The sequence below is a fragment of the Anticarsia gemmatalis genome, chromosome 29 (assembly GCF_050436995.1).
Source record: "Anticarsia gemmatalis isolate Benzon Research Colony breed Stoneville strain chromosome 29, ilAntGemm2 primary, whole genome shotgun sequence".
Classification (NCBI taxonomy): Eukaryota; Metazoa; Arthropoda; class Insecta; order Lepidoptera; family Erebidae; genus Anticarsia; species Anticarsia gemmatalis.
Window position 1 is genome coordinate 579,068 of NC_134773.1, and position 18,102 is coordinate 597,169.

Sequence of the window (18,102 nt, forward strand, 5' to 3'; positions counted from 1 at the left end):
TGCAGGCGCGGACTTAGAATGTTGTGCTTTTATTTTAAAATACCTAGATGACTAGACTCCACGCTCGGCTCGTGAAAATTGAGACTCACTCTCGATTAGCGCTTAGAAAAATAGCAACAAATTTGGTAAAATTGGCGATATTTTTTTTACTTAATTGATGTGATACGTAATAATAAATATACGATATAACACTTGCAAATGAAATTCCTAATCTTATAAACTAAGAGTAGGTAGGTAATTCAAAAGCGTTTTAAAGCAGATAGTATTTTGTTTTCCATAAACTTACATTTATTTAACACGCATGTCATAGTAACACAACACTATTCATTGATCGATTAACTTAATCAATACAATTTGTAATAACTAAAGTTATTTACTGCTAATGCATATTTTAAATTTTATTACTTCGACAATCTAAATGGGGACCTGAATAATATATTATTTACTGACTGCATTCTAAAAATATCACATAGTTAGGCCATAATCAATATCGATTCAACAAACTAGTTGGTGGCGGTAGTGTCTGTGTCAAGCACTAGAAGGGAAGCCGCACCGGCAGCCATCTTAGTTCGACATTTGTTGATTTCTGTGCAATAAAATGAAGTGAATCGCATTTCTTCAACAAATAAAGCAGTTGATTATGAGGACATAAGTTTATCAGTGTATGTTTAGTGCTAAAATCCATCATGGAGGAAGAATATACTATGGAGACACAAGAGTCACCAGTGGCTGAAGCGGTGAATCGTGCTAGTGAAGTTTGTTAATGAAAGTATAGTGGACAGTACCAAAGAATTTGCTGAAGGTTTAGGATACGGAGACGAGGGTTACGATGACGAAGAAGGCGGCAACAGTTTCAGAGCGGGCCGAGGCCGCGGCAATTTCAGGTAAATTCGAAAAAATATTGTGTCTTTTGTGTTCTATTTTGGGCTGTTTGCGGCGTGTTCTGTGTGTTTTTAGCGCTTCGGTAGCGTAGACCACGTTTTGTTAACTGTTTTTTAGCATTTGTAATGAGTATGAGCAAGTAAAATGAATAAAAATCTCATGTATGTATAATGTGGCCTTGGGCGCGTAGTGAGTCCCCTATTTGAATGATAAAGCTTTAGCGTGTCTCATTTGATTGCTCCAGCGACTCCGATAATGACCCTTGAGCCGTTTTCCATACATTCCGAAGTCTTTCCATGTATTTGTAACTAAAAGTATCAGTAAGCAGCCATTTTGAGCCATCAAATCTGACAATTTATGCATTATTGATTTGTTTGTGTAGAATTTATTGCACATATAGTCTGTTCAACGAGTTTATCACTTTATTGAGGTAGATAGAACACAATTACTATGTATTATCAGTCTTACACAGTCATATACAGAATATTTATTATATTGACCAAAAGCTCAGAGCCTGTTTCTCATTTCAATCAAACATTTGAGCTGAGCGTTGCTGCTTTATATACTGTAATTGGATCTTGTAAGTAACACTGCCTTGTCAGGTTTATGCAACACAAAACTGCATTTATGAACAATTCAGAAACGTTGCAAAAATAATGTAATTGCGGGCAGAAAAATCTGTCGGAATAAACAATATTGCATGTCTGCATCATCGGTAAATATTAATTTTGAGGTCTATGTTCATCAGCAGTGGTTATAATGCTTACTATTACAACTACTACTGTTTGCAGCTGTTGTAAGCTTCATTCTCACACGATACAGATATTTGTGTGAGGTGCTATTAGTATTTATGGTCTGATTTTGTGTCGGTACTTTTTATTGTTCCCGATGATATGATATGGAGGTTTTCTTTTTAAAAATAAAGCATTTTAGTATGATATAAATATCCCTATTATGATGTAGATGTTATCAGCAGTAAGCTTTTCAATTTAACTTGCTGAATAATTAATTTTATATGTAGCTGATGAAATTGAAATGTATATTGAGTATAAATCTTTTATGTGGCTCTCAAATATACAGAAATTTTAAATAGTGAATATTTTTTCACATTGTTATTTCAAAATGTCTGACTATTGTATGCTAAATTATGTTTTATTGGTATAAGAAACACTAACCTTCATTTGTGTTTGTATATTGTTAATTTATACTGTTTTTCTTGTCATATCAAAGTAAGAAAGACTACAATTCAAATGAGCAAGCACTTACAACCAATAGACAGCAACACAAATAAGCAAGCATTAAGAACCAATATATCGCAATAATAATACAATAGTGCTATAACTCAAAATACAACTTTTATCTTAATCAACCAATAACTTGAACACTCATTTTACCTTCAAATGCCTATTATACATTAAACATGCAACGTGAGAGTTTAAAAGTTATGAACCAATAAATTGTTTATTACTCCCTATAATGGATACAAAAAAATTAAATGCTCTGTGTTTTAAAAATGAAATAGGAGATATTATTTTGTGACTGATAAATCAAAAAATTACAGTATGGCTATAGTGTTAAGTCTAGTTGTAGTTGTGTCAATGTATTTTGAGTAACTACACTATTGTTTTATTAGTGTGTATCATTATTATATGCACAGCTTTGCACGAGCATGCCTAGCTTCACAATATGTTTGATTTTTGTAGAACCCTGACTATCTAAAGCAGTGGTTCCCAACCATTTCCTAGTATGGAACCATTTTTATATTATTCTCATTAGCAGTAACCACTATGTAAGTATATTAAAAATAAAGTATAGTAATCATCAGGAAAATTTAAAATTTTAAAATCATTTGTGGACCATATTATGACTCTCACGGACTATTGGAACCACTGATCTAAAGTAATCAATATATTGAAAACTCTTCCGTTACTGAGTGACTGACTGATGGATAACGCACAGCGAAACTCCTGAGCACAGAAAGTCAATGCTATGTAGATTCCGTAAGAGCACTAGGAGGGGATATTTTACCTTTTGGGAATAAATAGTTGTTAAACCTATATTTAACCACCTGTAACATGTGCATTGCAGCAAGGAATTTCATACTAATAATAAAGATTAACAGCTCGAGTTCATATGGTGACAATCCCTTTCCTAGTTCAAACATGTGCTATGAGCTTAAATTAACTTCAGTGTGGTCACTTTCCATTGACAATAGATTCAGATAGTTAATCCTAGCAATACCAATCATTATTTAATGTTTCCCAGCACTATTAGAAATGAATAAATGTTTGAAAATTGATGAATCTTCAAACTTATATAACTTGGTTTATGGCGATCATACAACATTTGTGCCACACTAACTATTGCTTTAAATGGCTAGTTCTGTCAATACATACCATTTTGGTTTTGTTGGTCCACCCTTTTAAAAAGGCCCATAAAATGTATGGAACCTGAATGATCTTCTTTTGAATTTGAAAGTATTAAATTCATCTAAGGAGTGATTTTAGATGAAAATATGTTTCTTTTGTGTATGATATCCACTTTTAAAGTGCACAAATGGCTGAGCAAAGCTAGCATGTACTTGATATTATTAAGACATTTAAAAGAATGAGGTTAGGTTAACCATTATCTAAGATAAACTTACGAAAATTAATTTTGAACAGCAGAGGCCGTGGGCCCCCACCAGGCTGGATGAATGGGCCTCCCATGAGGTTCCGAGGACGAGGGTACGGGCCAGGAGGACCACCGATGCGAGGCAGAGGTTTCTTCCGCGGCCGCGGCGGCCCTCGAGGCTACGGGCCAAATAATGGACCAAACTTTGACAACAACTGGGGCCCCATGGGTCCCCCGCCTCCTGGTATGATGGGCGGACCTCCACCAGGTATGATGGGTGGTCCACCACCGTTTGGACCTCCTCCCGGTATGATGCCGCCGGGAGGTCCGATGGGGCCCCCACCTAATATGATGGGACAGCCGCCGCCGTATGGCGGCCCACCTGGAATGCCACCACCAAATATGGTAAGATAACATTTTGTTATTTCTCTACTTCTTAACCTTTTGACCGCTACGGTCGAGGCTTTCGTCAGCAAATGTCGACAAAAATATAGCGTCGTGACCACGTACTGATTGGTCCTATCTACTAAGGTAGAAGCTCAGTGTCTAGTAAAGAAACGAAATCTATAGCATAAACTATTATGCACTATTTCTTTGACTAACTACATGGTCTAGTAGCCAAGGTGGTAGCTACACCGGTCACCGCGTCAGTGGTCGTTATTTCGAATCCCAAATAGAACAAATATTTATATATACACAAATACATAGTTTGGCTTGTATGTCCATGTTTGTATGTTTGCAAAAGTACTCGCTATATAAGTGCAATGTTTAAAGCAGGAGTTATCATTTTTATAACAAAGAATTGTCAATTAGCATCATTAAAGAGACTTTTATCATACTTCTTGTTTTTCCACCAGCCTGCCCCAGAGATATGGGTGGAAACAAAGTCGGAGGAAGGCAAATACTACTACTATCACTCGAGGACGCGGGAGACTACCTGGACGAGGCCGCAGGAGGGACCAGCCTGTAAAGTCATCTCTCAGGCTGATGTCGAAGCCATGGCTGCTTCAGGGACCAGTCCTTTCACAGGTAAATGACGTAACTTTTATATATCCACTAATTACTGCAACTTCGTCAACAGCAAGAATTTATACATAATATTATTTATGTTGTGGAGGAACGAGGTTTCATGTTCCTCCATCACAAGGGCAGGATCCTCCGACCAGGCGAGGTGATCATGCCTGGTGGGCCTAGGCCTCCCGACTGTTCTAGTCGTAAACTTATGTACATAGTGAATTGCAATGTACATAGTGAATTGCAGTGCAAACTCTGATCGTGTGATTCAGGACTTGAGACGTCAGTCACTCTGCGAGTTTGGTGATTTTGCGCTTTTAGTGTTAGGGACTAGGAATCTATTTAGAACTATCACTATAATTATTTACGTGTGTTCACGGCGTGTAGGCGAGTAAAAGAAAGATAGTTGTACTCACGACATATAATTCACGAACACACAGAAGAAGGTACAAGAAGGGTTCACAGGCACACAGAAACACAGAAGAAAGTACAGCATAGAAGTAAGGCACAGAAAGTCAAGCACAGAATATAAGAATAGAAAAAGCACAGCGAAATATAAAATATGCAACAATTAATATACTCGCCCCGACTCACTGGGGACACTTCACCGCACACCGCACACCGCACCTCTCCGACTCACTGGAGTTAGCGGCATACAGTTCCGACTCACTGGGACTTGCGGCATACAGTTCCGACTCACTGGGACTAGCGGCATACAGTTTCGACTCACTGGGACTAGCGGAATTCGAGTTCCGACTCACTGGAACTCATCAATGCATGGCACTGGAGAGACTGACTGACATGAAGAGAAGATCGACCTACGGTCTGAGGGGGAGTGATGTAGCGGCTCGCTACATACAGCGACATCTACTAGGACCAGTGCGCAACCAACCACCACGCGCAGTGTGACTGACGTCATAAGTCCTAGATCGCGCTATCGAAGTTTGCACGGCAACTGACTATATATACAAGTTCCCGACTACAACAGTCGGGCAGCCTAGGCCCACCAGGCATGATCACCTCGCCTGGTCGGAGGATCCTCCCTTTGTGTTGGGGGAACATGATCACCTCGTTCCTCCACACGCTCGTACTATTAGATGTCGCTGTTTGTAGCTATCCGCTATAATGGAAATGCTTTTAAGACGCAGTCGGTAGTTCCAACTGCTGATCTTAAGGTCTCAGGATCGATTCTCGGATCAGGCAATATACCCTTTTCCAGTTTATATCATAATATTTTTCATTTGTATCCCAGGGTGGTATCATGGCCGGTAAATGGCGATAGGCTCCGCTTTCTCGCCCCTGTTACATATAAATATATAAATAAATATATCATTGGACAACTCACACACGGTCATTTGATTCCAAACTAAGCAGAGCTTGTACTGTAACCAAATAACTGATAAACATACTTATATACTTCTAAATACATACTTATATAGATAAATTGACAACCAGGCTCAGAACAAATACTCATGCTCATCACACAAAGATTTGTCCCGGGTAGATGGAACTTTGATAATAGCGAATCGTGGATTTTTTTCTTTTTCATTTTAAAAAAGACAACTCCCGCATTAAGAATCACTCTTGTGTCGCGGGGACTTATACAAACAACGGTCACAAAGTACAACCACACAGGAGACAATTATTTGTGAATCGCACAAATAATTTCTAGGAATCGAGCCCATGGCCTCCCGGCACAATGGTAGTTTCGTGGCGACCTAAACCACTGCGCCACGGAGGCAGTCAAATTTATTTCATAAACCTTTACATCTTCGAGTATAACAGGCCACATCTCTTGTTGATTTATTGCACAGGATATGTGACAATTGAATAATATGTAATGGCCAAGTTGATTGAACAATTTGTTCCTTTCGTATCGTACGATGCATAGTGCAACTAGCTAACTCGACGACGCACGGTGGATCGAAAATCGGCTGTAGAAGACATAGAATCTCGATGTCGTGAATGTTATTTTTTTTTATGGAAATGTATTCTGCTGATCATTACTGTTCTATAAAATGTCATATGACGTAATTGTGTGCACAAATGGAAGAGTTATAATTTTTTAAAGAAAATTTTGTATGGAGCTGACATGAAAAATGAGAATATCTCTGGAATCGCAAGGTTGGCCGTTATATCCTTGCACACTGATATAGTACTATTTATTTGTGAATTTTTGACATACTTTATATCGCGGCATCACTTGCGATTTTTTTTCTTAAAATCGTCAAAATTTTCAAAAAAAATATTTTGTTTATGAAACATTTAAACGCTTAAGTATGACTATAACAAGTGTAATTTACAATATTTTTTATGCTTACACCAAAACGTTCTTAGAAATCACAAAATCGTACTACTCCTCCTCCAATGGTGTTCTCTAAACCTCGTATAATCTTTGTTTCGGGCCTCCGAAGCTTCTTCCGAAAGACTTCCAATTGGTACTAGCATTTACTGCAATTATGTCCCCTCCGTAAATCAACAATTTGTGGACGGTTGATGACATGTAGCACCCATCATACAGTTCCATGTATTTTTCAGCGGTTGTTCTAGCGTATTCGTTAAATTACGGCATGTCTACAAACTCTTCAGATGTGATAGCTCTCAGAATCACAACAAGTCTGCGTATTATGTGTTCATCTAATGCAATGATCATCTTTGAATCGATCTTGGATTAGTTTTTACGTGGATGCAATAACTCTTGAAAGCCTTCTCCTCTAGCAGACCACTTTTTGTAGTCGAGACGATACGGCATGTGTAAAAATTATTCCATCACATTTATGAAATGCATGCATGAAATGATGATAATCCGGACTCATACACACCAGAAGAAATGGTTTTTGACGCAACAGCATCAAACTTATTCATTTATGTGGTCTTAGCCAAACACATGTAGCAGGCCGCATTGACTTCGCTTTTTTGTACATATCTATACAAATTTTGCCCTCAATTATCGTCATCATTAATTGGTGACTAATTTCATGTCCCTGACATTTAGAGGGAACGAGAGCTGCAATTTTGTTATCTGTAACGAGAGTTTCAATATCCATAGCAGTTTTTCCTTTATGACAACTTCTTTGGTTGCTTTCGAAAAACTAAACTGGACTGGAGGGTAATACATAGGTGAGTAGGGTTTTGGAGTCACCGATACGGTATATCGGTATCACCGTCAGCTACTATCAACTACGGTATCACTTTCATGCCCGCATAAATGTGATGGAATAATTTTTACACATGCCGTATCGTCTCGACTACAAAAAGTGGTCTGCTAGAGGAGAAGGCTTTCAAGAGTTATTGCATCCACGTAAAAACTAATCCAAGATCGATTCAAAGATGATCATTGCATTAGATGAACACATAATACGCAGACTTGTTGTGATTCTGAGAGCTATCACATCTGAAGAGTTTGTAGACATGCCGTAATTTAACGAATACGCTAGAACAACCGCTGAAAAATACATGGAACTGTATGATGGGTGCTACATGTCATCAACCGTCCACAAATTGTTGATTTACGGAGGGGACATAATTGCAGTAAATGCTAGTACCAATTGGAAGTCTTTCGGAAGAAGCTTCGGAGGCCCGAAACAAAGATTATACGAGGTTTAGAGAACACCATTGGAGGAGGAGTAGTACGATTTTGTGATTTCTAAGAACGTTTTGGTGTAAGCATAAAAAATATTGTAAATTACACTTGTTATAGTCATACTTAAGCGTTTAAATGTTTCATAAACAAAATATTTTTTTTGAAAATTTTGACGATTTTAAGAAAAAAAATCGCAAGTGATGCCGCGATATAAAGTATGTCAAAAATTCACAAATAAATAGTACTATATCAGTGTGCAAGGATATAACGGCCAACCTTGCGATTCCAGAGATATTCTCATTTTTCATGTCAGCTCCATACAAAATTTTCTTTAAAAAATTATAACTCTTCCATTTGTGCACACAATTACGTCATATGACATTTTATAGAACAGTAATGATCAGCAGAATACATTTCCATAAAAAAAAATAACATTCACGACATCGAGATTCTATGTCTTCTACAGCCGATTTTCGATCCACAGTGCGACGTCTGTATGCACTATATTACCATATTGTATGGTGATTTGAAAAATTAAATGGCCTGTGTTTCTAAAGGTCTTTAACTATTTCTATAGTTAATTTAATTGAAATAGGTTCGACAGTTTGGCTATCACATCTTTACAGATATAGTTTTGCATTTATTGTATCCATTGCACTGCATAGGTTTAGATATCATATAACAATTATTTTTTGAGATACATATATATACTGTTAGGCAGAGACAAAAGATACAAACCTCCCCTGCATTAATCACATTCATACATGTTGTCATACAGGACCGCCGGTTACGAGTACTTCGCACGCATTTTTGAGAATCTATAAGCACTCGAGACCTTATTAAAACTATCTATTTAAATTACAGGAACAAACCAAGTGCCCGGTGGCCCACAGAACCCGATGAACGGTCCCATGGGCGGACCGATGACCGGCCCGATGGGCATGATGCCTAACGGTATGATGCCGTCAGGAGTCATGCCGCCCGGCGTCCACGGAGCTCCAGGAAACGGCGTCCCACCGTTCATGACGCAGCCCCCACCTTGGGTAAAAGATGGTAAGAGGAACTTTGTATTTACTAAAGATTTACCCTCTTATTCATAAAAATGTATCAAGTTATAGTGTTTTGTTTCTTTCACACCTTAGCGAAATAAAAAAGAGATAACATTGTAGCTTTTTATTAAAAGAGGTTTATAGTGTGTTTATGAATAAGAGGGTTATGTGATAGTTGCGATTGCGTGACGTGAGCGTGGCGGCGCGTGTGCGTAGTGTGTACGTTCTTTGGGACGTTACTGTGATAAGGACGTTGCGTTTGCGTGACGTGAGCGTGGCGTGTGCGTGTTAATCATTTGTACGTTACGACTGGTACACGTATGCGTCACGTGCACGTTTCTTATGTGAAGGAGCTTTTAATCAAGCCCCTGGTTTTCTAATTATGTAATAGAATTATCATCTATCGATTCATTACGTAGCTAAACTATTTCATTTACATTAAATAATTCAAAATTTTAAGAAAAATAAGCACTTTGGAACTTTAATAATACGAAATACGTAAGTCACAGCTGTTTTTAAATTAAATCAATTTAATTAAAAAGGCGAAATCTATATTTTCTGGCGTTTCAACCGAATAATATTCCTACCATTTTATGTAACGAAATCATATGACGATCACAATATGACATAAATAGCTCCTTAGGTCCTAATTTTAAAGTTCATTATTTTATATGGTTACAAGGTTACTGCGAAAGTTACCATTTGTCCCCTTTGGCACGATTTGCAAAGGGAGCAACTGGGAAAATTCGTCATTCGGGTGACAAGTGGGAACGAAAATTCCCAGCTGTCAACCAAGGGGACAGTGCTCGAGGAATATTTGGAAATATTTTGTTTAGAAAAAAAAAATATATAGAAATTTTTCTTTTGATTAACGCTTTTAAATATGACATTAAGAATTTATCAGCGACTAGCTGACCCGAGCAGCTCCGCTCACGCTTTCTTGTTTTTACACTTTTTCTTGACTTCCACAAAGAATTCAAGCCAAGAATAGCCAAATCGGTCCCGCTGTTCTCGAGTTTTAGCGAGACTAACGAACAGCAATTCATGTTTATATAGATACTAGCAGACCCGCGCTCACGCTTTCTTGTTTTTATTTAATACCGCACATTTTCAAATTTATTCACCTTTTACACATTCTCTGGACTTCCACAAATAATTCAAGACCAAAATTAGCCAAATCGGTCCAGCTGTTCACGAGTTTTAGTGAGACTAACGAACAGCAATTCATTTTTATATAATATAGACAACTATACTCTAAAATTCGGTTGAAACGTCAGGAAAATCACAACAAAACAAATCTGAATAGTCTCAAATGTAATTTGAAACTTCAATCTATATTTGCTACCGCGAAAGTTGTTCTAAATGACAAAAGTGACGAATTCGCGTGTCGACAGTAATGAATCGTCGGTCGGGGCGCACCACGTCCGCCGTGGTCCTGTCACCGGGCTCCGGCTCACCCAGCGACATTACAGGTCAGACACTTGACGACTAAGTGTGCAAACTACATTTATAACTACAGTCAACCTGGGTAACTTTGAATCATTTGGGTAACATTGAACGTGGGAATTTGAACTAGTTTCGATCATTTTTTCATATGAAACCAACACAATTGATAAACGTTTGCAAAACTAAGTTAAACCTTTATCAATTGTGTTGGTTTCATATGAAAATTATCGAAACTAGTTCATATTCTCACTGTCAATGTTACCCAAATGATTCAAAGTTACCCAATTTGACCTTATTACTTTCGCTTTTTATTTTTCTTTTCAATTACTGCTTTGTACTTGGCTTACGTGAACTCAAGCTTTTGATCTTTGAGGGTTGCCAACTTTTAGATGAAACAGAGTATATCTGATTTTATAGAAAAATTAATACGGACATATAAAATAGAGAATAATTTAGGTAAAAAACAACAGTTAATTTATTAAGAATAAAATTCGTTATTTTAAGGGATGGTTGGCAACACTAAAGCCCGGTTTCCAACACGAGCAAAACGCGCTCATAAATAACTTTGTTAAACTCGCAAGCGCAAATTGCATACTTATATTTCCACTAAAATGGTATTTCAAAGTTTGCGCTTGCGAGTACGAGAAACCAAGCTTCCATACTTTCCTCGTCCTGGGAGGAGAACCTTGCCCAGCAGTGGGACAGTAGTGCTAAATAATTTTTACTTATTGAGCCAGCTTGCATTAGTGACACTATTTTTAAACCAGTTTTACCGAAGGGTACCATCTTATAAGCCAGGTAACTGTGTTGTGGAGGTCCGATAGGCACTGCCTATTAGGCAGTCGCCGCTTGTAAAACACTGGTATTCAGCTGCATCCGGTGAGACTGGAAGCCGACTCCAACATAGTTGGAAGAAAGGCTAGACTGATGATGATCAGATTAGTTAAACTATTTTTATCACTCAGATAATTAGACTGACAAACATAGTGTATTAAAATTTCTTGATGCAAGGTTTCACTTGGCTAGTATGGTAGACTTTCGGCTAATGCTTATTTATTAGGTACTTAATACAGGTCTTAAAATTTTCATTATTTTCTATCAGAAAAATGCCTATAGCTAAGTTTTTTTTTTATCGTGTGCGCTTGTTTTTTTTAACACGTTCGCTGCCCCTGACGCGTATGTGCGTTTTGTAGAACGCACATACGCGTCGCGGGCAGGGAACGTGTTAACGTATACGCGCGTATACGTATGCTTTGTTAATGATTGTAAAGAATAGAGCTTTTCCTTCATAAAAAGGCTTTACGTAAATAAGAAAACTATTATAAAAATGTAAGATCATTATTAGGTATTTAAATCATTGGACCTAGGTAATATCAAAAGAATATTAATGTATATTCCTATGTAGAAAAGAGGTGAATCGAGATAAATATATAATCTTTTAATAAGTGACATTTTATTCGCTATATTTTAAACTAGCTGACCCGCGCAACTTCGCTTGTGTCACATAAGAGAGAATGGGTCAGAAGTTTCCACGTTTTTATAACACTTTTTACTGTAACTCTGCTCATATTGGTCGTAGCGTGATGATATATAATATGCCTTTTTTTCACGAAAAACATATCCAAATTATTTAAATATCTCCTAATATAACGAAGTCGCGCTAACGCATATCCGCCATTAAAACAGTTGCCATGACAACGGAATTTTGTTATTTTAATGTCATTATAATATTGATTATTCGCGACTTAATTCGCCACCTGAATTTTCCCGGGAAATGCGTCATTTTCTCGGGGTAAAAAGTAGCCTATGTCCTTTCTCGGGTATCAAAATATCTCCATACCAAATTTCATGCAAATTGGTTCAGTAGTTTAGGCGTGATTGAGTAGCAGACAGACAGACAGACAGAGTTACTTTCGCATTTATAATATTAGTATGGATAGAAATCGTATATTTCGTATTTATACTTCAATTACCCAAATCTGCTGTTGTTTTATATTATTTATGATTTGCGATTTTTTTTTAAACCGGCTTACCCATTTTTTTATTAAGCTTGGTATTTAGAAAACATATTTGTGACGGTGATATATCATTTTGAATATATTTTAAAATATTATTAATAATAAATACGTTTATCTGTTTACAAAATAAACCATACTTTAGCTTACTATGAAACTCAGATATTTTCCGAAATAACTTTGTAACATTATGTTAATCTCAAAATCTATTATTAATTGATATTTCACCGTCATAACTTATTATTGTTATTCTCTGTTTTCCAACAATGCATGTGTGTGTTACTAGCTATACAAACATATTGACGTAATGTGTATACATAAATATAGTCCAACAACTTGGTAAGCCCAGGCTTACTCCCTACAGTATCGAATCGAATCTCAAATTAGATTAGTTTGAACGAATGTCAAATCGAATCGTGGTATTGCAGCATATAGCTGAATGAGGGCCTCATTGTTGGCAATACGTGCACATATTGTTCTCTTTTTTTTATTGTTTATATTTGTTTATTGCCAACAATAAAATTATTTTCATTTCATTTCATATCATTTCAAAAAATAGTAGTTTTTAAGCGTGCGCTTAGCAAGGCTCGGATACCGGTTAAATTTTTAAACCTCTATTATGCACTTGACCTATTATGTACAAAGCCTTTACATTTGGTTTCGTTGCATAAACCGGTTTTTTTGAACCTATATTTGGAACAGTATTTACATAAAGGTCTTTTCAAATGTAACGGTTTAGAGTGATAAAAACCGGTTATAATAATACGTTTAAGTTGCAGCTCGTTTGCCGACATGCCTAGTGGTCTTTGGATATGCCGCTCGACGAATAAACCGGTTATTTATTTTTTATGTAATTTAGGTTAAAATAAAGTTCTGAAAATGTTCACGTTCTTAAGAAAAATTCGGAGGAAAACCGGTATTTTTTAAACTGGTTCCGAGCCTTGTGCGCTAGTTTGAAATTTAAAACTACCATTTAATTTTTGACTCTGTACTGTCGAAAGTAAGCCTGCTGGACTTCCAAGATGTATCTAGCAAAATCCTTGGTTAATAACGGAGTCGATACCGACCTCTTCGTATGTCCTTTAGGACTTCGTGAGGACCGGTAGCAAGTTTAATAATAAATATTAATAAAAAATATTTCTAAAACCATACGGTAGTTCACTACCAGTCAAATCAGCTACTCTTTATGAAATGACAAAAGCACAGTCTAGAAATACGACGTAGTGACGTCACTATGTCATATTTTCTTTGTTATCAAATAAGTGTCTAATAAAATGTTTCAGTCTGTAATAATTACAATTTCAACATTATTTACGAAAAAAGTTACATAGTCTGAGCATTTTAGATGAACCTTTTACGACTACAAGTTTATTATAGTACCTTATTCTTGTAGTGTCAATATCTAATGTTAATTTTTATATAGCCGGTCAGACGAAGGACAAGCCGGACCAGCAGACAAGTCCCTCTGAGGCCATGAACGATGACATCCCACCCGGTGAGACTGCACCGATCACACAGACTGCTAACGGTGAGTATAGTAAAGAGTTCTTCAGTAATTCTTTGTACAAGGCTTCTTGTAATACTAGGTCGAGGAAAAAGTCTTTTCGCATTACAGTATGTATGAACTTGTAATAACATCTCTTTGGCTTCAACAATCACAAATGAGTACACGGTTCATTAGGTTTCTTTCGGTGAGCTCGTGAGGTACCCAAATATCGAGCTTTTTTGTGTAGAGAAATGATTTTTGATACAGAGCAGTGATAGCCGAGTGGTTTAAGTTTACACCTCCCACGCAAGTGGTCGCAGGTTCGAAGCCGAGGCAACACACCAATGACTTTTCGAAGCTATGTGTGTATTAGAAATAATTGTCACTTGCTCCAACGGTGAAAGAAAACATCGTGCAGAAACCTTGCATGTCTAAAATTTGTTTAATACATTTATGGAGGGCATGCAAAGTCCCCAACCCGCACTTGGCCAGCGTGGTGGACTCAAGGCCTAAATAGGTTAAATTTATTTATTATTATTTAAATCAAATTATTTTTTTTCCCAGGTAACATGGTAACCGGTTTCCCCGGTCAAGGCTACCCGCCGTCGTCGTTCCCCGGCGCGGGCGGGACCGGCGCCTGGCCTGGCCCCGCGGCCTGGGGCCATTGGCCCGCACCTCTCGTGGCCCAGCCCCCACCGACCATAGCCAGCAACGTACCTGACTCAAGTAAGTTTCAATACAAGTTAACTTAAGTACAGCTTTATTTTCCAGGTTACTTAAATTAATATCCAATCAAAAACATTCTGTAAAAACCTCAAGTCTCGCCGTAAAAAGTTGTGAGATCTATACAGGGTGTCCCAAAACTCAACGATAATCCGAGACAGGATGAAAGGCCAAGTCATACCGGTTCTAGGAAAAATAAAAAAAAAATTCCATATCACTTAGTTCAGCAATAATAGACACTTTTCAAAAAAGTTGAAATTCCACACCCTTGGTCGCATTTTCAAGTCCTGTGATCACCAATGTCACAATTTCGCTGTGTTTTTTTCAATTTCCTGATCTTCATTAAATATGCTATTAATCGTAAAACAAATTAATGCACAAAACATTGTTAATTTAATAAAAAAAGTTAAGTTTTAGTGAGTCATGGTTCACAAAAATATCGTTAGTTAACTTTGACGCTTCATATTGAAAAAAAAATGTACTACACTACCCTTGGCAAGTTATTTCAAAAGTTGGCGCATTTAATCAAGATTTGAAAATGGTGCAACACTTGCCACTTTTCTTGCCATTAAAAATGTTATTTTTATTTGAACGACGAGTATCCCCGAAAATGGATCGGACGGAGTGGTACAATTGTATGGCCTCCTCGTTCCCCCGATCTAAATCCAGTAGATATTTTTTACTGGGAATGCATAAAAGAAAAAGTCTATTCGAAATCAATACAAAATCTATCAAAACTGCGCCAGAAAATTGACACAGCGTCAGAAGAAATAAATGCAAGGAATTTTGCTTGACTGGTGCAAAGGTCTTTTGTAAGGCGTTGCAGAGCCTGTATTCGTGCTAGAGGAAAGCAATTATTTTTAGTAAAGAGGTAATTGATTCAGTGCATAACCAATATTTAATGTAATAAACATAATAGGTAAAAATAATAAAAAAAAAGGAATGAACAAACCATCGTTCTTTTTTAATTATTCTCCTTAAACTAATGTAATTCCGAATTGTTTTCCTCTGGCACGAATACAGGCTCTGCAACGCCTTACAAAAGACCTTTGCACCAGTCAAGCAAAATTCCTTGCATTTATTTCTTCTGACGCTGTGTCAATTTTCTGGCGCAGTTTTGATAGATTTTGTATTGATTTCGAATAGACTTTTTCTTTTATGCATTCCCAGTAAAAAATATCTACTGGATTTAGATCGGGGGAACGAGGAGGCCATACAATTGTACCACTCCGTCCGATCCATTTTCGGGGATACTCGTCGTTCAAATAAAAATAAAATTTTTAATGGCAAGAAAAGTGGCAAGTGTTGCACCATTTTCAAATCTTGATTAAATGCGCCAACTTTTGAAATAACTTGCCAAGGGTAGTGTAGTACATTTTTTTTTCAATATGAAGCGTCAAAGTTAACTAACGATATTTTTGTGAACCATGACTCACTAAAACTTAACTTTTTTTATTAAATTAACAATGTTTTGTGCATTAATTTGTTTTACGATTAATAGCATATTTAATGAAGATCAGGAAATTGAAAAAAACACAGCGAAATTGTGACATTGGTGATCACAGGACTTGAAAATGCGACCAAAGGTGTGGAATTTCAACTTTTTTGAAAAGTGTCTATTATTGCTGAACTAAGTGATATGGATTTTTTTTTTTATTTTTCCTAGAACCGGTATGACTTGGCCTTTCATCCTGTTTTGGATTATCGTTGAGTTTCGGGACACCCTGTATAATACCAAGTCGATTAATCTATTTAGTCTCTACTTAAAGGACCTTCTGTCTTAAGTTATTACGTATGTTATTATCATGCCAATTTTAAAAAAATACCTTTAAAACAAATAGACCGACCTGGCCATCGCATGATTTGATTATTAGTATGTATCACACTACACAGCACGACGAGAAGTTAATGCTCCTGAAATGTTAATGGCGAATTTGTGTTTTCTTGCGATGACCAAGTCGATCTTTTTGTTTTAAAGGTTTTTTTTAAGGCCGAAGCTAGTTATATATAAAGGCACATAATTTTCATTTTGTAATGATAGTTCATGGCTAAGTAACTGTCATTTTTAAAGGTCTTTGACTGTAGTTACCAGTAGTTAGAAGCTGGAAAGTCTGACAACCAGTCTTACTAAGTATCGTGTTATAACCAAGGTGTTGTGGAGGTCCGATAGATAGTCCCTTCATGCAAATACTGGTAAACAGCTGCATCCGGTGACACTGGAAGTAGTCTCTAACATAGTTGGGAGAAAGACTAGATCATACGTTTGTTATGGCCCCAGTATAGTAGTATCGCTATCTATCCAGAGGCATTTTAAGGTAAAATGCGTGTTCGCGCTAATTCCCGTATTCTATTATACACTAGCTGACTCGCGCAACTTCGCTTGCGTCACATAAGAGAGAATGGGTGAAATTTTTCCCCGTTTTTGTAACATTTTTTACTCGTACTCTGCTCCTATTGGTCGTAGCGTGATGATATATAGCCTATAACCTTCCTCGATAAATGGGCTATCTAACACTGAAAGAATTTTTCAAATTGGACCAGTAGTTCCTGAGATTAGCGCGTTCAAACAAACAAACAAACTCTTTAGCTTTATAATATTAGTATAGATTAAACATGCAACGCGAGAGTTTAAAAGTTGTCTATCCGGATGTCATAATGTGTCGATATTTCCGAGGTGCAGCCACGCAGCTGGCGAGCGCGGCGCGCGACGACGACTCCTCCGCCGCCGAGGAGCCCTCCTCCACACAACCTCCCCCTGAGAAGAAGGAGACTGTGAGTACAATGCATTTTGTAAGTTAGAAGTATAGGAATCCATGCTAACTAGCTCGTGGCTTAGTTAACAACAGCCGCGCGGATCGATCTCAGAGGTTAAGCTACGTTTGCCGAGGTTGTTCTGTGGATGGGTGACCGTCTTATTTATTTAAACTTCTTATACAAATTTGTATAAAGGCGGACTTTATGCCAAAGACATTTTCTGCCAGTCTAGTCTTGTAAGAATATTAAGCGTACTAATAAAAGGTCATGTCTAAGATCCTTACAATCTAATAACTCAGCCGACCTTAGAATAATAAACACTGCTTTAAACTGTAGTGTATAGTTTCTTATCCTCTAGGCACTGTTGATCACGAAATCTAGGGTCGATTACCGTAACTGGCAAAGTTTATTGTTAGAGATTATTTCTCAACTAGCTGACCCGTGCAACTTCGCTTGCGTTACATAAGCGTTAAAAATTTTACCCGTTTTTGTAACATTTTTCACTGGTACTCTGCTCCTATTGGTAGTAGCGTGATG

General features: G+C 37.2%; 1 protein-coding gene across 5 annotated transcripts in view; it reads left to right on the top strand.

Moving 5' to 3' along the window:
* Positions 1-508: 508 nt before the first annotated feature.
* The window catches only part of LOC142985114 (transcription elongation regulator 1-like), a 57,157-nt gene continuing 39,563 nt past the window's right edge, over positions 509-18,102 (top strand). The window contains exons 1-8 of one of the 5 annotated variants that reach the window (XM_076133082.1): positions 509-884; positions 3,546-3,900; positions 4,353-4,524; positions 8,957-9,145; positions 10,536-10,613; positions 14,026-14,130; positions 14,653-14,814; positions 17,486-17,583. In XM_076133082.1, the coding sequence (XP_075989197.1) occupies positions 3,574-3,900; positions 4,353-4,524; positions 8,957-9,145; positions 10,536-10,613; positions 14,026-14,130; positions 14,653-14,814; positions 17,486-17,583 (1,131 nt within the window). In that variant the 5' untranslated portion in view covers positions 509-884; positions 3,546-3,573. The remainder of the gene's footprint in view (positions 885-3,545; positions 3,901-4,352; positions 4,525-8,956; positions 9,146-10,535; positions 10,614-14,025; positions 14,131-14,652; positions 14,815-17,485; positions 17,584-18,102) is intronic. The other 4 variants (XM_076133077.1, XM_076133080.1, XM_076133078.1 and 1 more) reach the window with 4 other exon arrangements.